Source organism: Scomber japonicus, chromosome 1 (assembly GCF_027409825.1).
Source record: "Scomber japonicus isolate fScoJap1 chromosome 1, fScoJap1.pri, whole genome shotgun sequence".
NCBI classification, from domain to species: Eukaryota; Metazoa; Chordata; class Actinopteri; order Scombriformes; family Scombridae; genus Scomber; species Scomber japonicus.
The window spans coordinates 20,363,135-20,379,021 of record NC_070578.1 but is presented as its reverse complement, the minus strand read 5'-3'; the positions used below and the strand labels follow the sequence as shown (position 1 = coordinate 20,379,021).

At 37.5% G+C, this 15,887-nt stretch overlaps 1 protein-coding gene across 1 annotated transcript in view; it reads left to right on the top strand.

Moving 5' to 3' along the window:
- Positions 1-698: 698 nt before the first annotated feature.
- The window catches only part of LOC128358036 (C-type lectin domain family 18 member A-like), an 81,125-nt gene continuing 65,936 nt past the window's right edge, over positions 699-15,887 (top strand). Inside the window, exons 1-11 of the mRNA XM_053318489.1 lie at positions 699-819; positions 1,770-1,861; positions 6,759-6,992; positions 7,073-7,170; positions 7,751-7,872; positions 8,328-8,435; positions 8,575-8,667; positions 9,303-9,409; positions 9,536-9,665; positions 9,843-9,939; positions 10,644-10,735. Coding sequence (XP_053174464.1) covers positions 699-819; positions 1,770-1,861; positions 6,759-6,992; positions 7,073-7,170; positions 7,751-7,872; positions 8,328-8,435; positions 8,575-8,667; positions 9,303-9,409; positions 9,536-9,665; positions 9,843-9,939; positions 10,644-10,735 — 1,294 coding nt within the window. The remainder of the gene's footprint in view (positions 820-1,769; positions 1,862-6,758; positions 6,993-7,072; positions 7,171-7,750; positions 7,873-8,327; positions 8,436-8,574; positions 8,668-9,302; positions 9,410-9,535; positions 9,666-9,842; positions 9,940-10,643; positions 10,736-15,887) is intronic.

Below are 15,887 nucleotides of genomic sequence, written 5' to 3'. Positions count from 1 at the left end.
TATATTATATTAATATTCATAGTATAATTTGCAATCTGCCTAAAATAAGTTCAAATAAGGCATTACATGAGTAAGAGGGCTGAATAACTATTGGCATTGCACATTTAATGTACTTAAATACTTAAACAACTGTCTCATATTAGTAAAACTAGCTGTCCCACATTTTAAACCACATTTTGTGGTACAATGAAAAATGGACTGAAATATATGATTGTGTTATCACCATAATTTGAGGCATGAATATGTCATGAAGACAATCTGATAACACTTGGCATCATTGCTTAATTGATGAGAAATGTATATTACATCCTTAACATTTAATTACTGAAAACCATTTGTTACTGACCTTTGACCGGACTTCATAGAGTACTTCCTGACCCCCCCCCCTCCAAATCTACAGTATGGCACTACATGTGTGGAGTCACGTGATTTTAATTACACTCCAGGTTTAAATTGACAACTTTCACATTAATTAGGATTTAGTAGAGAAACAGATATGTGCATTTAAGCACAGGTGTCCGTGTCCCACATTAGCTACACTGATTTACCTTATATTGTGTTTTTTTGATGATGGCAGCTGTGACCGGGGTGAAAGCTGGTGAGTGGGAGGTAGGGAGGGACGGAGGGGGCAGGAGGGGCTGAATATCTGTAAACGGGTGGTAGCCTAACTGTTGTTGGAGACACTTGCGGAGTTCATCATGGTGTCTGTACCAGCTCCTCGCTGTCTGGATCTCTTTGTCGTTTTGTCTCTTCTGCCCACCTATCTCACCGCGAATCGGATTATCACGGACACACCGGACCTCAAATCAACCGGCTCCGGTAAACAACTGTGCACGAGTCAGGTGTCCACGAGGGTTGTATACTAATGATGATGATGATGAACTCCCTTCATCAGTTCACACGCAGTTTTTGGATTGTGGAATATAATTTGGATGGTTGTAATGCTGGTTATAGATTGCAGTGGAATATTACCATGCATTTCTGAGAGTTTGTTGGAAGTTTTTATCCTTATGTTGGCGTTCAGGTGGGAATCCTCTAAGCTGCAGACTAAAGTGGGCTCCTTTGTTTTCACTGTTCTTCATAGTTCTGTCTAAATCCATCTGGCAAAAGACCAACAGCTCAACTTTTCTATCACTGTCTGCTGTGCTGCAGAAGTTTGGCATCAGCTTAACAAATTACCATTTCGATGGTATTATGCCAGCATTAACCCACCACTGGGGAGCTAAATTCATAGTGTTTAACTGTGTGCTGACATGTAGTAGGAAGTAACTTTTAAGAGCAGAATAATAATGAATGTGATGCCAAAGAGACATTAAGTCCAAAATATGTGGAATAAAAGAATGAATGACAATGGTTCATCCTATTTTCCTAGTTTTTTCCCAATTTAACACAATTCATTTATTTTGTCTTCCAAGATTGCAAAGACTGAATGTAACTAAAAAATGTTAACTTAAAAGGAACATGATATTGATATATATTGTTTTTTTGGGTATATGTGTGCATTTGTGTTATAGAACAACAGATTATTAGATGTATTTTTCTGTTTTTAAGGGATGCTTGTTCACTCAAAAAACAAGAATATTGTTTCATGTTCGCATTGAAACTTTTTTGCTTCATTTAGGTCAGCCAATCTTTTCTGAGTTGAACTGTGCGTGAAACTGTATCACTCTGACAGACACTCAAACTGCCCGCCAAACACATTTGCATTTCGTTGCCATAGCGACAGCAGTAGACGTATAGTAAATGAGCTTTTTCTGTTTGTCTTCTAGGGCTTGGGGTGAAGGAGCACTCGCAGATTGTTGCCCAGCACAATAGACTGCGCAGCCGGGTCAAACCAATGGCAGCTAACATGCAAAAAATGGTTTGTGCCATCTATTGTCTGTTTTTTTCCTGTCTGTGTGATCAGTATAAATGCTGTCATCTAAATCTGTTTGTTAACACTTAAATATGAACTGGAGATGGTGTACTGTCTACACTGCTGGTCGTTAATCAAAGTTTACTGTCTTTGGAGAATACATTTGTCCCTTATAGAGTTACTTATTTTTTTACTTTTACTTTTTAACTAATATGCAGCTGCCAATGCAAGGCTCAAAGAAAAATGATGATAGTGACAATCATAATAATAGCCAGGTAGCAACATAGTCACAGTCAAAACACAACAGACCTACTGCAGTCTACTGTATGTATAAAATCTCATGTTCCACAATTGTGGATCATCTTCACCCAGGAAGAACACTTGAGGTGAATTTAATTTGACCCTGTGCAATGCCTATCTTATTTCATCTATTGCTTTTCTGTACAGTACTTATTCGCACTCTCAATGCCTAATATGAGATTTGTGCCAGGGCAAACTGTCACTTTGTCATAGATTACATCCTCAAAGCCACCCGTACAGACTGAGCCCCTTTCTTCGACTGCTTCTCAGCCTCGGAGAACTGTTCTCAACTGATAAGGCCGTAATGAGAAAAAGAGGATGTGGATAATCATTATGCATTCACAACTGCGGTATTACAGGTAATTTCTCTGTGAAAACCCTCATAGGAGGCTTTGCCGAGCTGAAGAGGCATATTAAAGACCTTTACTGATAAACGTTAAAAGGCTCAAGGCTTCGGCTGTGTTTGTGAATATCTGAATGAGGGTTCTTTTTTTCCTCACTCAAGCATTGTGGTGAGATTGTGTCGAAGTGATTATAATATAGCCCTTTAGGCTTTGCTTTCAGAGTGAGATAAAATACCAATATTTTAGGAATAAATGATGCTCCTCCCTTTCTTACCCAATGCCCCATCTGTTACTTTTCCTTGAGCTCTTGAGGATAATAAGTAGTATGGGGTCATACCATCACTTGCAGAGACATAAATTAAAGTTCAGTGTTTACTTTTGATATGTAAATCATGGCCTCTGTTTGGGAGATTTTATCTCATTAATCTCTTCCCTACTTTCCAGAGCTCCGACACTTAATTTGATTGTGGTTGGGCAAGAAAAAGCTGATCTGCAGAGCTTCATGACCAAATGCTGCTTCAATTAATTAGTTGTTGATGGCGCCACAATGAAAGCAAAACAGAATATAAACACACAACTCCAGGGGCTCAGCCTTTCTCCATCTCACATACATCAGAGTCATATACTTCTGATGCCTATCGTCCTAAGTCAACTACACACAAAACATACCAACAGGCTACAGGACATATGACACCTTTTTATTTATAATATATATAGAAAAAGAATTGAGCTAAGAAAATTATTAGGCACATTAAAATTAAAATTAAAATTGCCCTCATTAGAATGAAGAGATTTTTACCAGTTACTGGTACTCCTATGTCTTAATTAGAGGATAAGACTTGCAAATTTCTATATTTTTCTTATAGTCAACAAATCTCTTGTACAGAGCCAAACCAACAATGAACTCATTCTAATATGTATTGTGCCTGTTTTCAAAACCTGATATATCTTATTCCTCTGTGCCATAGACCTCCGCTGTTGAGAAACCATGAAAAACACATCAGTGAACCACACCACTGCACATAGGGGCATGTTTCTTCACCCCTGTAGAGTTTGGTTATGGTAGTTTGTCTAGAAATGGATCCAAAGACGACTAACATCAATCATGTTTTCAGTCTCTGGCGAGTCATTTCATGTAAGGCAGACACCACTGTGAATGTGCATGCAGTTCCAATGACAGAGCTTTGCTAGCTTGTTGTGCTACATACGTATCACTACTTCTTGACTTTCATATCACTACCACTTTGGTCAACAATGGAAGTCTGCTGAGGAATTTTGTTTTTGTTTTTGTTATTTCAGTTTTGAAAATGTTCAAAATGTTCCTTCTTTCTGAGAGAACAATTAGTTTGATTATTAATTAATTATTAGTTAATTAGACTTCTATCACTCTAGTATCACTCTAGTATCTAGTGAAACCATTGTTATTGTTTGTACAATGTTTTAGTGCCTTTATGCATAGGTGCAATTTTACTTTAGAGGTAATGGCATGAGTTGTTGTTAAAGTTACTATTACTTCTAGTGAGCATGTTTTTATTTTGGGAAATTTTGGTTTGCATACCCTTTGGGGGAGATCACTTCTGCTGGGGATGGGGGTTTCCAGTGCTCTACCTATAAGTATTGATTGATCTTTTTGGGCTTTGTCTGCTTGTTTTTGTATGTTGTATTTAATAGTCTGCTTTTTATGGCCACACCTTAAAATATATCACCTATAATCCTATCATAATATATCACCATAACTGTAATGGTTTGAACAACCCTATTACACATTATAAGATCTTGCATTTTATATCACCTGGGAGTTCAAATGATTTATTTAGAAGAAACTCATGTTAAATCTCCAGACCAATTAAATTGATTGGGGGTTTATCTTTATTACAAAGTGAGAAATGTTATTGGCCTGATGGCTATTCCTGAGTTTTACAGGACATTTTGTCACAAATTGGCTCTCCTTATTGAGATGTTTAGTGAACCTTTTAATTCAGACTGCTTCCCACAGACACTAAACAAGCCTCCATTTATTTAATTCTTAAGAAAGGGAAAGGCCCCTGATCATAACGCCAAATTAGTCTTTTAAATTTTGTTTTTAAATTATTATCTAAACTCTATTGGGACAGTGGTTGGAATCTGCCCTTCCCTCACATTTCTCACGACCAGACTAGACTGATTAGAAATTGACACTCTCTTTTTCAACCTTAAGCACATGTTTAATGTGATTTATAATCCCTCTGCCTCTGTCCTTCCTGAAGCCTCGATATCGTGACACACAAGGAGGACAGAGTGGAGTGGGATTACCTTCTTTTTGCTCTTAAAAAATTTGGGTTTGGGGGAATTTTATTTCATGGATTATATTGCTTAATTCTTTTCCTCAAGCCTCAGTCAGAACTCATAATATGAATTTATAATATTTGTATCGATCCACTAGGCAGGGCTACCCCGAGTGCCTTGCGATTTCCATCAAGCTCTACTCAGTTGCGACCAATCCCAACATTTCTGGCGCAAGGTAGAAAAAAAGCCTCCTTGTACGCAGATGATTTACTCTCATTTATTTCCAACTTTTCTCTGTTTATCCCCACCTCTCTTGAATCCCAAGATAACCCATTGTCTGATTAACCATCCAGAATTGCTCAACATGCATCAGTGTATCTTGGAGTCAGTATTTCCCATGAGTTAGAGACCTTTTATAAGGAGAATATCCCAGCTCTTCTGTCACAAACCAGTAATGATTAGTTAGTCTTTGCTTAACTGCAAGGATCTAAATGAATGCCCTCCTCTGGTTCTTTTACCTCTTTCAGTACATCCTGCTCTTCTTCCCTCAAACCTTTTCTCTGGAAATTAGAGTCTACTTTTAGAATTTATCCGGAACCAAAAAACTTAATTGCTGTGCAAGCAATACTTAACGAGGTCTAAGTCAACAGGTGGATGGTCTCTACAAAAGTTTTTTACTTTTGGTGCACTAATATTGGATCCATGAGTTATTGGCTACAATATGAGAGCCTTGATATTTCTCCTACCTGGCCAACCATCAACCATCTAATCATGTATTTTCTCCTTCCCTAGTAGTTGTTTGTGTGTTCTGATACAGGTGTTAAATCCCTTAAAGATTTATGTTTTTGCTTCCTTTCAGTAGCTGTTGGACCATTTTTCACTTCCTAAAGAACACTTTTTATACACTTTATACTCACAGAGCCTTGCTTTGTATGCAATACCTTCCCTTCAATACTAAGTTTTCACATATTCCAACCTAATTAATTGTGGAGGGGTAAGAAGTCATTCATGTGTCATCCAGGCTTTATTATTTTGTGTTTTCATTGTTTTCCAGTTTGCTTGTTTCCCTGCTGGTATGTGTGTGTGTGTATGTTAGTATTAACTGTTATATTTATTTCTGTTTGATTAAAATGCTTCTTTTTGGTTTTTTTAACGAAAAGGAAAAACATCTAATTAGGCTATAATTAAACTATTTATTTCTATTTTGTTCTATTTCGGTTCAATAAATCCTGTTTTATTGTGTCTCTACCCCACAGGTCATTTGTTTAACTCTCTTCTTTTTTTAATAAACGCTTTAATAAATGCTACCAAAATAATAATTCTACTAACGGTAATACCAAAACATTATATTATCAATTAAATGTTAACATAATAATAATCATAATCATAATAATCATAATAATTACATTCAATTATCAATTTTCAAAAAAAACATCAAACTCTTCTGACAGGCTCAGGGGTTGGCTTGCCACTTTAGTCCCTACTGTAGTCTCCTCAGCAGAAGCCAACCAGGCTGAAGACTGATGAGAGCAGCAGAAATGTGACTGCTCCAGGTTTTTTTCTCTTGTCTTAGGGTTTGATGATTGTGATGTCTGGATATCTGTCTGGATGTCTGGATCACTTCTCTGATGGAAAGATAGCTTTTTCGATTTTATAGTGGGGAAGCTGGTTTAACTATTATTGTATCAATACAGTTACTTTATTTTTTTTATTTTTTTTATTTAATATTCGGATCATGTCCTCATAAATTCACCTTTCTCTAATTAAGTAATCTTTAACTTAATCCTATAGTTTTTGTTCCTGCTCCAAACATTAGTGCCTGCAGGTTGTTTTTCTTTCCATGCTGTGAGGTTGTGCAGCAGTCTGGTTAACACTAGATGTCCTCTGTTTGCATGTGAGGTCATACTAGAGAAGGCTTAAGTCTGTGTGACACGTTTTTTAAACATGTAAAAATATGTGCAGTAATATCATTAAATTACTGTCTTTTTCTGTAGGAGTGGAATGAGAAATTGGCCTTACTTGCGAAGGAGAGAGCAGCATCCTGCCACACTGACCCCTCCCCTCAACACTTCTCATCTCTCAGTCACATTGGCTGGAATACACATTTCTCTCCATATGGTGTCACCTCATTTTCTAACATCACTGACATTTGGTTTGAGGAGGGAAAAGATTTTATTTATTTGAGTGGACAATGCAGAGATAATTCCACTTGTCAGCACTACACACAGGTATTTCCAGTCAGATGTTTTGTGTGTTTTTCTTTTAAAAGTGCCTATGTAGTGTGTCTAATGTGTCTGTTGTTGTGTAGCTGGTGTGGGCCACCTCAAGTCATGTGGGCTGTGCCAGCCATCTGTGTCTGAGAGAAGGGGACCTCTGGGAGATGTTTGTCTGTGCTTATTACCCCGGGTAACAGTTTCACACTTTTTCCCCCAAAAAGGCAGTGTTATATTGAACTGGAAACAGCACAATGCAAAAACAGGACATTAGTTTTTAACAAAATAGACACAGATACCTAACATGAATCTAAAAAATATCAATATTTAAATGTTGCAATGATTAGTGGGTTAAATGACTGATAGAAAATTAACTTAGAAATATTTTTATAATCCAATAATAGTTTCAGTCATTTTTTTAAGCAAACATGATAGCTTCTGTGTCATGATTTCATGCTTTTCTTTGTCATTTATTTTTGTAAAATGATAAGATTTACGTTTTGATTGTTTGTCAGACAAAATAAGACAATAAGAAATGTCACTCTTGACTTATAACAGGCATTTTTCATTATTTTCTGACATTAGACAACACAATAAATAATCAAAATAATTAAATAATCTTTAGTTACAGCCTAACATAAATGAAAATATATGATCTCACAATTTGTAATAGAAATATGTTGCCTATTTTTATCACTGTATTATTACACTAGAGAAACCAAGTCTGTATAAAGGTGTGTTTTGCACTATACTGTATATTTGTGTTGCTGCAGGGGCAACTGGGAGGTGAATGGTCGGCTGGTGATACCCTATAAGACAGGGCTGTACTGCTCTCTCTGTACTTCATCCATGTCTGGTTGCTTTAAATTGTGGGACCATGTAGGTGGATTGTGTGGTAAGACAATATTTTACACCCTAAAGCTGCCAAAACAAGTTGCTACAGAAGAAATTGAGCTGTTACCGAACATCCAGAATATCTCTGAAGGAGTACTCAGTGAGATCTTTTCAGTAAAAATGATTAGAGAATTCCTTTTGGCATTAAACACAAATAAATAAAAAAGTATGTCGTGGTACTTTTTAAAACAAAGTTTTTAATTTTACACCTACTACAACTGTAAGAGTAGGCTGTCTAATATGCTCCTCATGGGCACTTCTGCATATTGCTATTGGCAATGCAGTTGAAACTGTATAATCCAATCTGCACATGCATAAAAACACATTTGTTTTTTGACCAGTTATTATATATGCAGGGTTGCTCAACTACTGTGGCATCATAGTTTTGCTGCAATATGTGTGTGTGTTTGTGTGTACATTTGTAATTGTGTTTATGTTTTTGTTTGTATTTATTAGAGATTCCAAGGAACCCATGCCGTATGAGTTGCGGTCAGCACGGCCATCTTAACATCTCATCCTGCAAGTGCAAGTGTGATCCTGGGTTTACCGGACGCTTCTGCCAGGGTGCGAGTCAATATTGTGTATTTTTCATCATATAGTATAGAGTATCAGGGCCCATTATTATTGGTCTGTTCTGTATTTATTGATATTCCAACTAGAGAGGCAGATTTCACTGTACTAACAGTAAATGTCTGTTTTCCAGTGCGATGCAGTATGCAATGTGTACACGGTCATTTCAAAGAAGAAGAATGTTCTTGCTTGTGCGATGTTGGCTATGGTGGTGCTGAGTGTGCGGGTGAGTGAAATGTGCTTTCAGTACATATAGTATGTGTCTTTGTGTGTCCATATACCTCAGCAATTTGCACTCTGACACACTGGCTTAAAATTTCAAACATATGTATGTGCACACACAAACTGAGGAAATCAGGTAATGATTTATGTTACAGGTCCTTTAAGTATATGAAAAAATTCAGGAAATTTCTTGAATAATTATTTAATTTTTAATTTTTTAAAAACATTTTAAAGAAGTGTAGTGCAATTTGGTATAAATTGTAAGAAACATGTGCTCATATTTTGGTTCATATATAGTTTTTTGCAAAAATATTAATTTTTCCATTTTTTGTCTTACAATTTGTGCCACATTTTACCAAAATATATTCCTGCAAATTACTCCAAAACTTTGATGAAATTAGTATAAAATTAAGTTGTGCAAAATCTGGTGAAAACACCAGCATATTAACCTATTGAAGGTGGCGTCAAAGATATTTTATCATGAGTGGGGTATGATATTTACAATATATATCAAGCAGAACTGACACAATTTTACTGTTTCAATAAGAAACAAATGAAGTTTTCTGTTGTAATATATTGAAATGTGTGTATTGAACTTTATGTGTGATGAATGGTGTGTCTTGTGTCGTGTCTTAACAGAGAAAGTGCAGTTTCCCATTCACAGCTGTGATGTTATGATTGATGGAGATTGCTTCACAGTGTCTCCACAAGCTGACACCTACTATGGAGCCAAGAGACACTGTCAGGTGAGAGACAGGTGTGTGTTGCCCACTTGGAGACTGAGACAAGCTTTACAGCCACAGCACATCATTTAAAACATATTACTTTCATCCTGCTTTCAGTGTAGCTTTGTTATTTGTTTAAACCCTCAGGAACAAGGAGGTATTCTAGCTAAGATCCACAATCAGAAGGTTCAGGACATCCTTGCATTTTATCTGAGTGTCCTGGAGACCAGCAATGAGGTCACCAACGCTGACTTTGAGACACGAAACTTCTGGATAGGTACAGTGTTTCATCTTGGTTATCCAAATTAATGTTAGAATATCATAACTTGTTCTAACACCCGACAGCACTACCAGATTAAGTGGCAGACTATGCGGTCACACTGACCAGATATGCCACCAGGTGCAGGTAGTGGAGATGCTTAACCAATATAACAGCAATGTTTTTGCTCCACAGGTTTGACATATAAGCCTCTGAAAGACTCATTTCGCTGGGACACAGGCAAGGTCTCAAGATTCAGCAGCTTTGCCTTTGGGCAACCTGACAACCATGGGTAAGAGGCACATTTACTAACAGACATAAGCCACTGCAGAGAGTACATTAGAAAAACAGGGAGGGCTTAGTGTAATACAGCCACACAAAAAAGACCACCTGAAAGGCAGAAGATTAACTTCTTATCTGTAGATGTATCTGCCTATAGATCTACGGAAATTTGAATTACAAGTTATTGCAAGAAATTACTGAGGTAAATGGACTGCACTTATATCGCTTATATAGCTTTTCTAGTCTTCTGACCACCAAGAGGGCTTTTACAATACATGTCAACATTCACACATTCACATACACATTCATACTCTGATGATAGAGGGTGCTGTGCACCTGTTCATCAGGACATTCACACACACACACACACATATACGTACACCAATGATGCAGCCGTCAGCAGCAATTTGGTGTTCAGTATTGAACGAGCCAGGGATCGAAGCGCTGGTGTTCTGATTAGTGGAGAACCTGCTCTACTTGCTCTAAATAGCCTTTAAAATAGCGTCACTCATTAAAGTTTCATATACTTTCATATAGTGAGTAACCAGTGATGTTGGCTGTTCTGCACCCTACACCCTGACCACTAGAGGTCTCTCTCTTTCACTCTGTGTCCTCTTTCCTGTCTGTCTGTCTGTCTATCTATCTATCTATCTATCTATCTATCTATCCATTCATCCCTGGATGTCAGTCACTGACTCCTTTTTCTTTCTCCAGTTTTGGTAATTGTGTAGAGCTGCAGGCATCAAGTGCCTTTAACTGGAACGACCAGCGCTGCAAAACACGGAATCGATACATTTGCCAGCATGGTAAGGCTTTTTGCAGGAGAGGGTTAATGAACATGTAAGTGGATGAAGGTGAAGTTGTCTTTTGTACAGCTAACCACCAAATGTGATCTGGCAGAACAAGAGTCAGCTCATGTTTGTCTCTTTACAAATTTGTCACCCGACAAAAAGAATCTGTCCTTTTTCTTTGCCTGAACAGTGGTTATTTACCTTTTCTCATGTTAATGTTCCAGCATCTAGTATCAACCTTTTTCAGCTTAAATATAGACCCAGTTCTGGATGAAGTCTAAACCGTGTACTGGAGCACAACAACAGTTCAACAATTATACTGTATAATTAAAGAAGATGTTAGATAAAGGTGCTGCACCTTATAAAACAGGTTTTATGACCACAAAACAATTGCCTGATTACACAACGAGCAGACACAGAGAAACATGAGGTGCATGCTGCCACAGAAAGGAAGTCTAATATTCACTCAGCGTGGCTCTGGTTTAATCCACCAACCCCGGAGAAGAATATGTGTGAATATATGAATATGTCTTTAGTGGAAATGTCTGCTCCCAGTTTTATTTTTTGATGAGAACAAGGACACACAAAAGTTCAGCACTGCAAGCAACTTTTTCACTAAAATAAAAAAACATATTACTTCAAGTAGTATCTTTTTTTTTAGATACATTATTGGCTGCTTGTTGTCACTGCTGTACTCCAGCTCCACTGTGTCCACACAATTGACATGACCTATTTCATAGTTCCCTTGTCATTGATGACCACCAAAAGGTGAAGTGTAAAACCTTAATCCAGTGTGTGTCCATTAATGACGTGCATAAAACATTGAAATCTCTGTGTGATCCTGCCTGCACATTTAAACATGGCACTCAGTCTAAATCAATGGCACTCAGTGCTTGCCATCAAGAGCCTTTGAGCGATCGATATACGTCAGCTCCATAAAGGCACACAGTGTTTAGACACACACATACCACTTACATTGATTGTAAAGAATGAGATGGTGGCAGATGTTTAGTTTTGCTCGGTTTAGTGTGTCTTAACACACTTAAGTGTGTCTGGTATTGATCACTTTTAGCTGAATTAGTGATCTCCTCTGAACGGGGGCAGTGTTGCTAGGACGACTCTTGTACAACCTGCTTTTTGAGGACCTCTTAATGTCTCCCTCTTCATAGTTTGTGTAAAACAGGACTCAGGATTAATAATCATTATTAAAAGAAGGCCCAAGGACAGATTGTGTCAACGGTAGCTTGTGTAGAGGTCAGTGATATGGTTAACTTATGGTGAATATTGTTCCATATTCTTTAAATAAAAGACTAAATTTCACTGAAGCAACAAAGAGTTGAAATGCATAAATTCAGCTGATTAAAAGCTAGCAGAGCCCTCCGCCCCATCAGAGTAATTTTCAGCCGTCATTGCTGTGTTCTCTTAATTGGTAATAAAATGATAAGGGGATTTCACGCAGCCTGAGGCAGACGCTAAACTATGCTTCTCCAGAGTATTGTCCACGCTTGCTCGCATGAGTGTGTGTGTGTGTGTGTGTGTGTGTGTGTGTGCGTGTTTGAACATGAACTGTCTTCTGTCATGTTGTACATCATTACAGTTTCTTCACAGTCATGTTTGAATAAAACTAAAGGATTACTTGGGGCTTTATGACACATCACACTTCCTCGTTTCTATATTCAACATGTGGAATATTTCATATATTTACGTGTGTGTGTGTATGTGTGTGTGTGTGTGTATTTCACAGCTGCAGAGCACATTGCACGATGGGAAGCTGGCAGGTGACAGACCTAGTTTTTTCATAGGCCGGAAACCTGGTGTGCTGTACATGTTACATGTTCAGCAGAAATACTTTCATGTAATGTTCTGATCATTATGTTAAAATACATTTTTAGATTGGGTATGTATACTGTATATGTGTCCATTTTTAATGTTTTATCATTAAATTTTTGTGTGTTACACATAGTTTCATTCTTTGAGTGAGGATTTTTTTTAATTATTATTTGCATACATACTTTGAGTGCGAAGCTTGAATGCCCCTCACTGCCATACATCCATGCTCATTTCTCTGCCATCCTCTTCCGTCCTGTTAGCTTGAAATCAATTTGGTCTGCTATCAGTGGAGATGTTTCCGTTTTTTTAATGCTGCTTGGAGGAGTGAAGAGTGAGGAAAAAGAAGGCTTCTGAAAGTCTGTTATGATAGCAGGCTGCTTTGAAACCACATCATTCCTCAGAAACCAGTGGAGGGAGAACAGGAAACAGCACTTAGGAATGTGCCACATAGATAGTGTACATATTCAAACATATATCATTTGTTTTAATTTTCTCTTCACAGTTCCTCAGACAATTGTCCTGTGACCCTAAAATGTTTGTATAAGAGCTGAATCTGGGGAAAACACAGAAAACAGGGATTGTATCTTTGTGACATTTAGCAAAATGTCAACTTATAATTTATAATTTGCATAATAATAATAATAATAATTATGAGAAAAATAAATAAAAATCCACTCTAGATAGTTACTCTAAAAAGATATGATGAATGTGTCCGGTACCAGTCCAAGACTCTCAGTCCAAGGCTACAACCTCATTGTATTAATAAAGTCATAACAGGTGTCCATCGTTTAATAAAAATACATTTCTGAAGCTTTAATAAGTATGTAATTTGCTCCATCTGGTATATGTCCCATACTTTTTGGATCCATACATTATATGTAGGGGGATCCGGTTTTAACCACCTAATAGTTATGCATTTTAATGCTGCTGTGAGCAATATGTTTAGGAGGTATTTTTCATCTTTTCTGTCTATACACATAGGTATTGCTCCAAATAATGCTATTGTAGGGCTTTGTGGGATGTCCCTCTTGAAAACCGCTTTGAGGGCGTCAAAAACCTCATTCCAAAATAGATTTAGTTTAGGACAGAGCCAGAATATATGAGTGTGGTTGGCATTATCTTTACCACAGTTCCTCCAGCAAGAACCACTACGTGTCGGCCCCATCTTAGCTGTTATTTCTGGTGTTCTGAAAAACCTGGCAATTACTTTCCACTTAAATTCCCTCCAGGAGTTTGAATTTGTGGCACAGTGTGCCTCAGTGCATATCTCCTCTCAGGTGTCCATTGGTATGTCATTGTTCATTTCCGCTTCCCATCTCTGTCTTATCTGTTGGGAGTTATGCATATTCGTAGATAAAAATATATAATATAGTCAACCAATTATTTTCTTTTCCCTATTACTTATTTGTGCTATTAGGAACCACTCTATGGGGGTAGGTCTTTAAGTGTTTCCCACTCCTTGTGGAAGAAAAGATCTTAACTGTAATTATCTAAAAAAGTCTGTCTTTGGGAGATCAAATTCATTTTTCAGCTGTTCAGATATTTTAAGATTGCCATCCTTGACCAGTTGATGCAGGTTAGTCCATATTCTGACCATTTTCTAAAGCCAGTATCTAAGTTGTTAGGGGTAAAGGTCTTCATAAGTCCAATGTTTGTTAGTGATGAGAGTAGGTTTGTTAGCTAAAAGGCTGACTGTACTTTATTCCAAATTTTTAGAGTGTTTTTTGTCCATTTCTTTTACAGGGGCATCAAGAAAAAGTAAGATTTCCAGTGGCTCTGTGCACATGCTTTTCTCGATATTAAGCCATCGTGTGAACGTATCATTCTGAATCCATGCAATCATTGGCTTCATTTGTGCAGCCCAAAAATAATATTTCAGGTTTGGAAGTTTAAGACCTCCATCTGACGTGAGTGATTGTAAAGTTTTAAGTCTAATTCTAGGGTGCTTATTTTGCCATATAAATTTTAATAATAATTTGTCGAGGTTGGTTTAGGAATTTTCAAAGCGCCCCTAAAGAGTTGCCACCTGACTTTGAAGGCTGGTAACTGTGGCTTGTAGCGAGGTCACTTCATCCGACCAGGTTGATCCGCCTTTCATATCTTGTATGTCTACCTTCATGTGGTCGACTTCTGCCGGGATAACTTTCGAGTTGTTGGCCACTTCAGACCTCATTCCTTGTAGTTCCGATTTAAGTGCATTGAAGTCCTCCGACAGTGCACTTTTAAGTTAATCTCTTATGATTTTAGAGATCTCGACTCTCAGGGAGGATAAGACCTCTGCTTTAATATCTTCAGCTGCCGTACCTGGGCTTTCGGTCCCGGTGGGCGGACTCGGAGGTTGGTCCAGAGTGTCATGTGTGCAAAGCCTCTTGGTTGTTGTAGGCCACGGAGTGTTAGCTTTGCCGCTATATATGCTTATGCTTATATTTTTTAAACTTATGCATGCAGTTCGTTCATTTGTCTTCCTCTTATTATCTTTCGTCAACTGTTGGACTGATTGTCATATAGAAGTAGCTGTTTTATGGAATAAATATTGTTGGTTCCGCAGGAGCGCCAAAAACAGCGTCATTTATTATTAATGCAACTTAGTGGAAGTTGTTGACAAGGAAGGGTTTTATATTTTTGATTTGATATGGTTTAAAAAAGAGTTCTCTAACTACAAAATAACATCAGGTGTTGCCAATATTTACAAAACATCATAAACAACAGTGAATTTACTGTTAGAGAAATGTCTCCATCAAGGTTATGGCTATCTTGTGAAGGAATCGCAAAAAAATACCAGTCCAAGTACTTCGCCATTAACTATTTCAAAAACACACATTTAACCAATTAAATGACCAAAATGCATCCGGTATGCTGTTGATTTCTTCCATCTTAGGTTAATTGCAACCTGAATCAAAGTTTGAAGAATAACCTGATCTCTGTCAGAGCAATATTCAGTCAAAATATAGGTTCCCGAAGGTGTGATTGTATTGTGTACAGTGCCCACCAGCACAGTGTATCCAAGGGTCTCTGACCTCAGAGCAGAGAGGTCGAACGAAGAAAGAGGGAAGGAGAGACTATCAAAAAAATGGTAAATATGAAAGAGCTAAAAGTTAAAAGCTAGGGCTTCCAGCAGGCCAAGGCAAAGTTTTTCATGTGAAAATACGGACATCTACAAGATGATTTGAAACAGTTTTTCTACAGACTGTATACCTCAACGACTTTGACCCTAATCTTTCTTTTAGTGCCACCATGAGGTTAATTTGTGGACATTTCCACATTTGCAGTTTTAAGTGTAATGTCTCAACATCTTTGGGATGGCCATGAAATGGATGCATGGTATAGATTTGCTTTC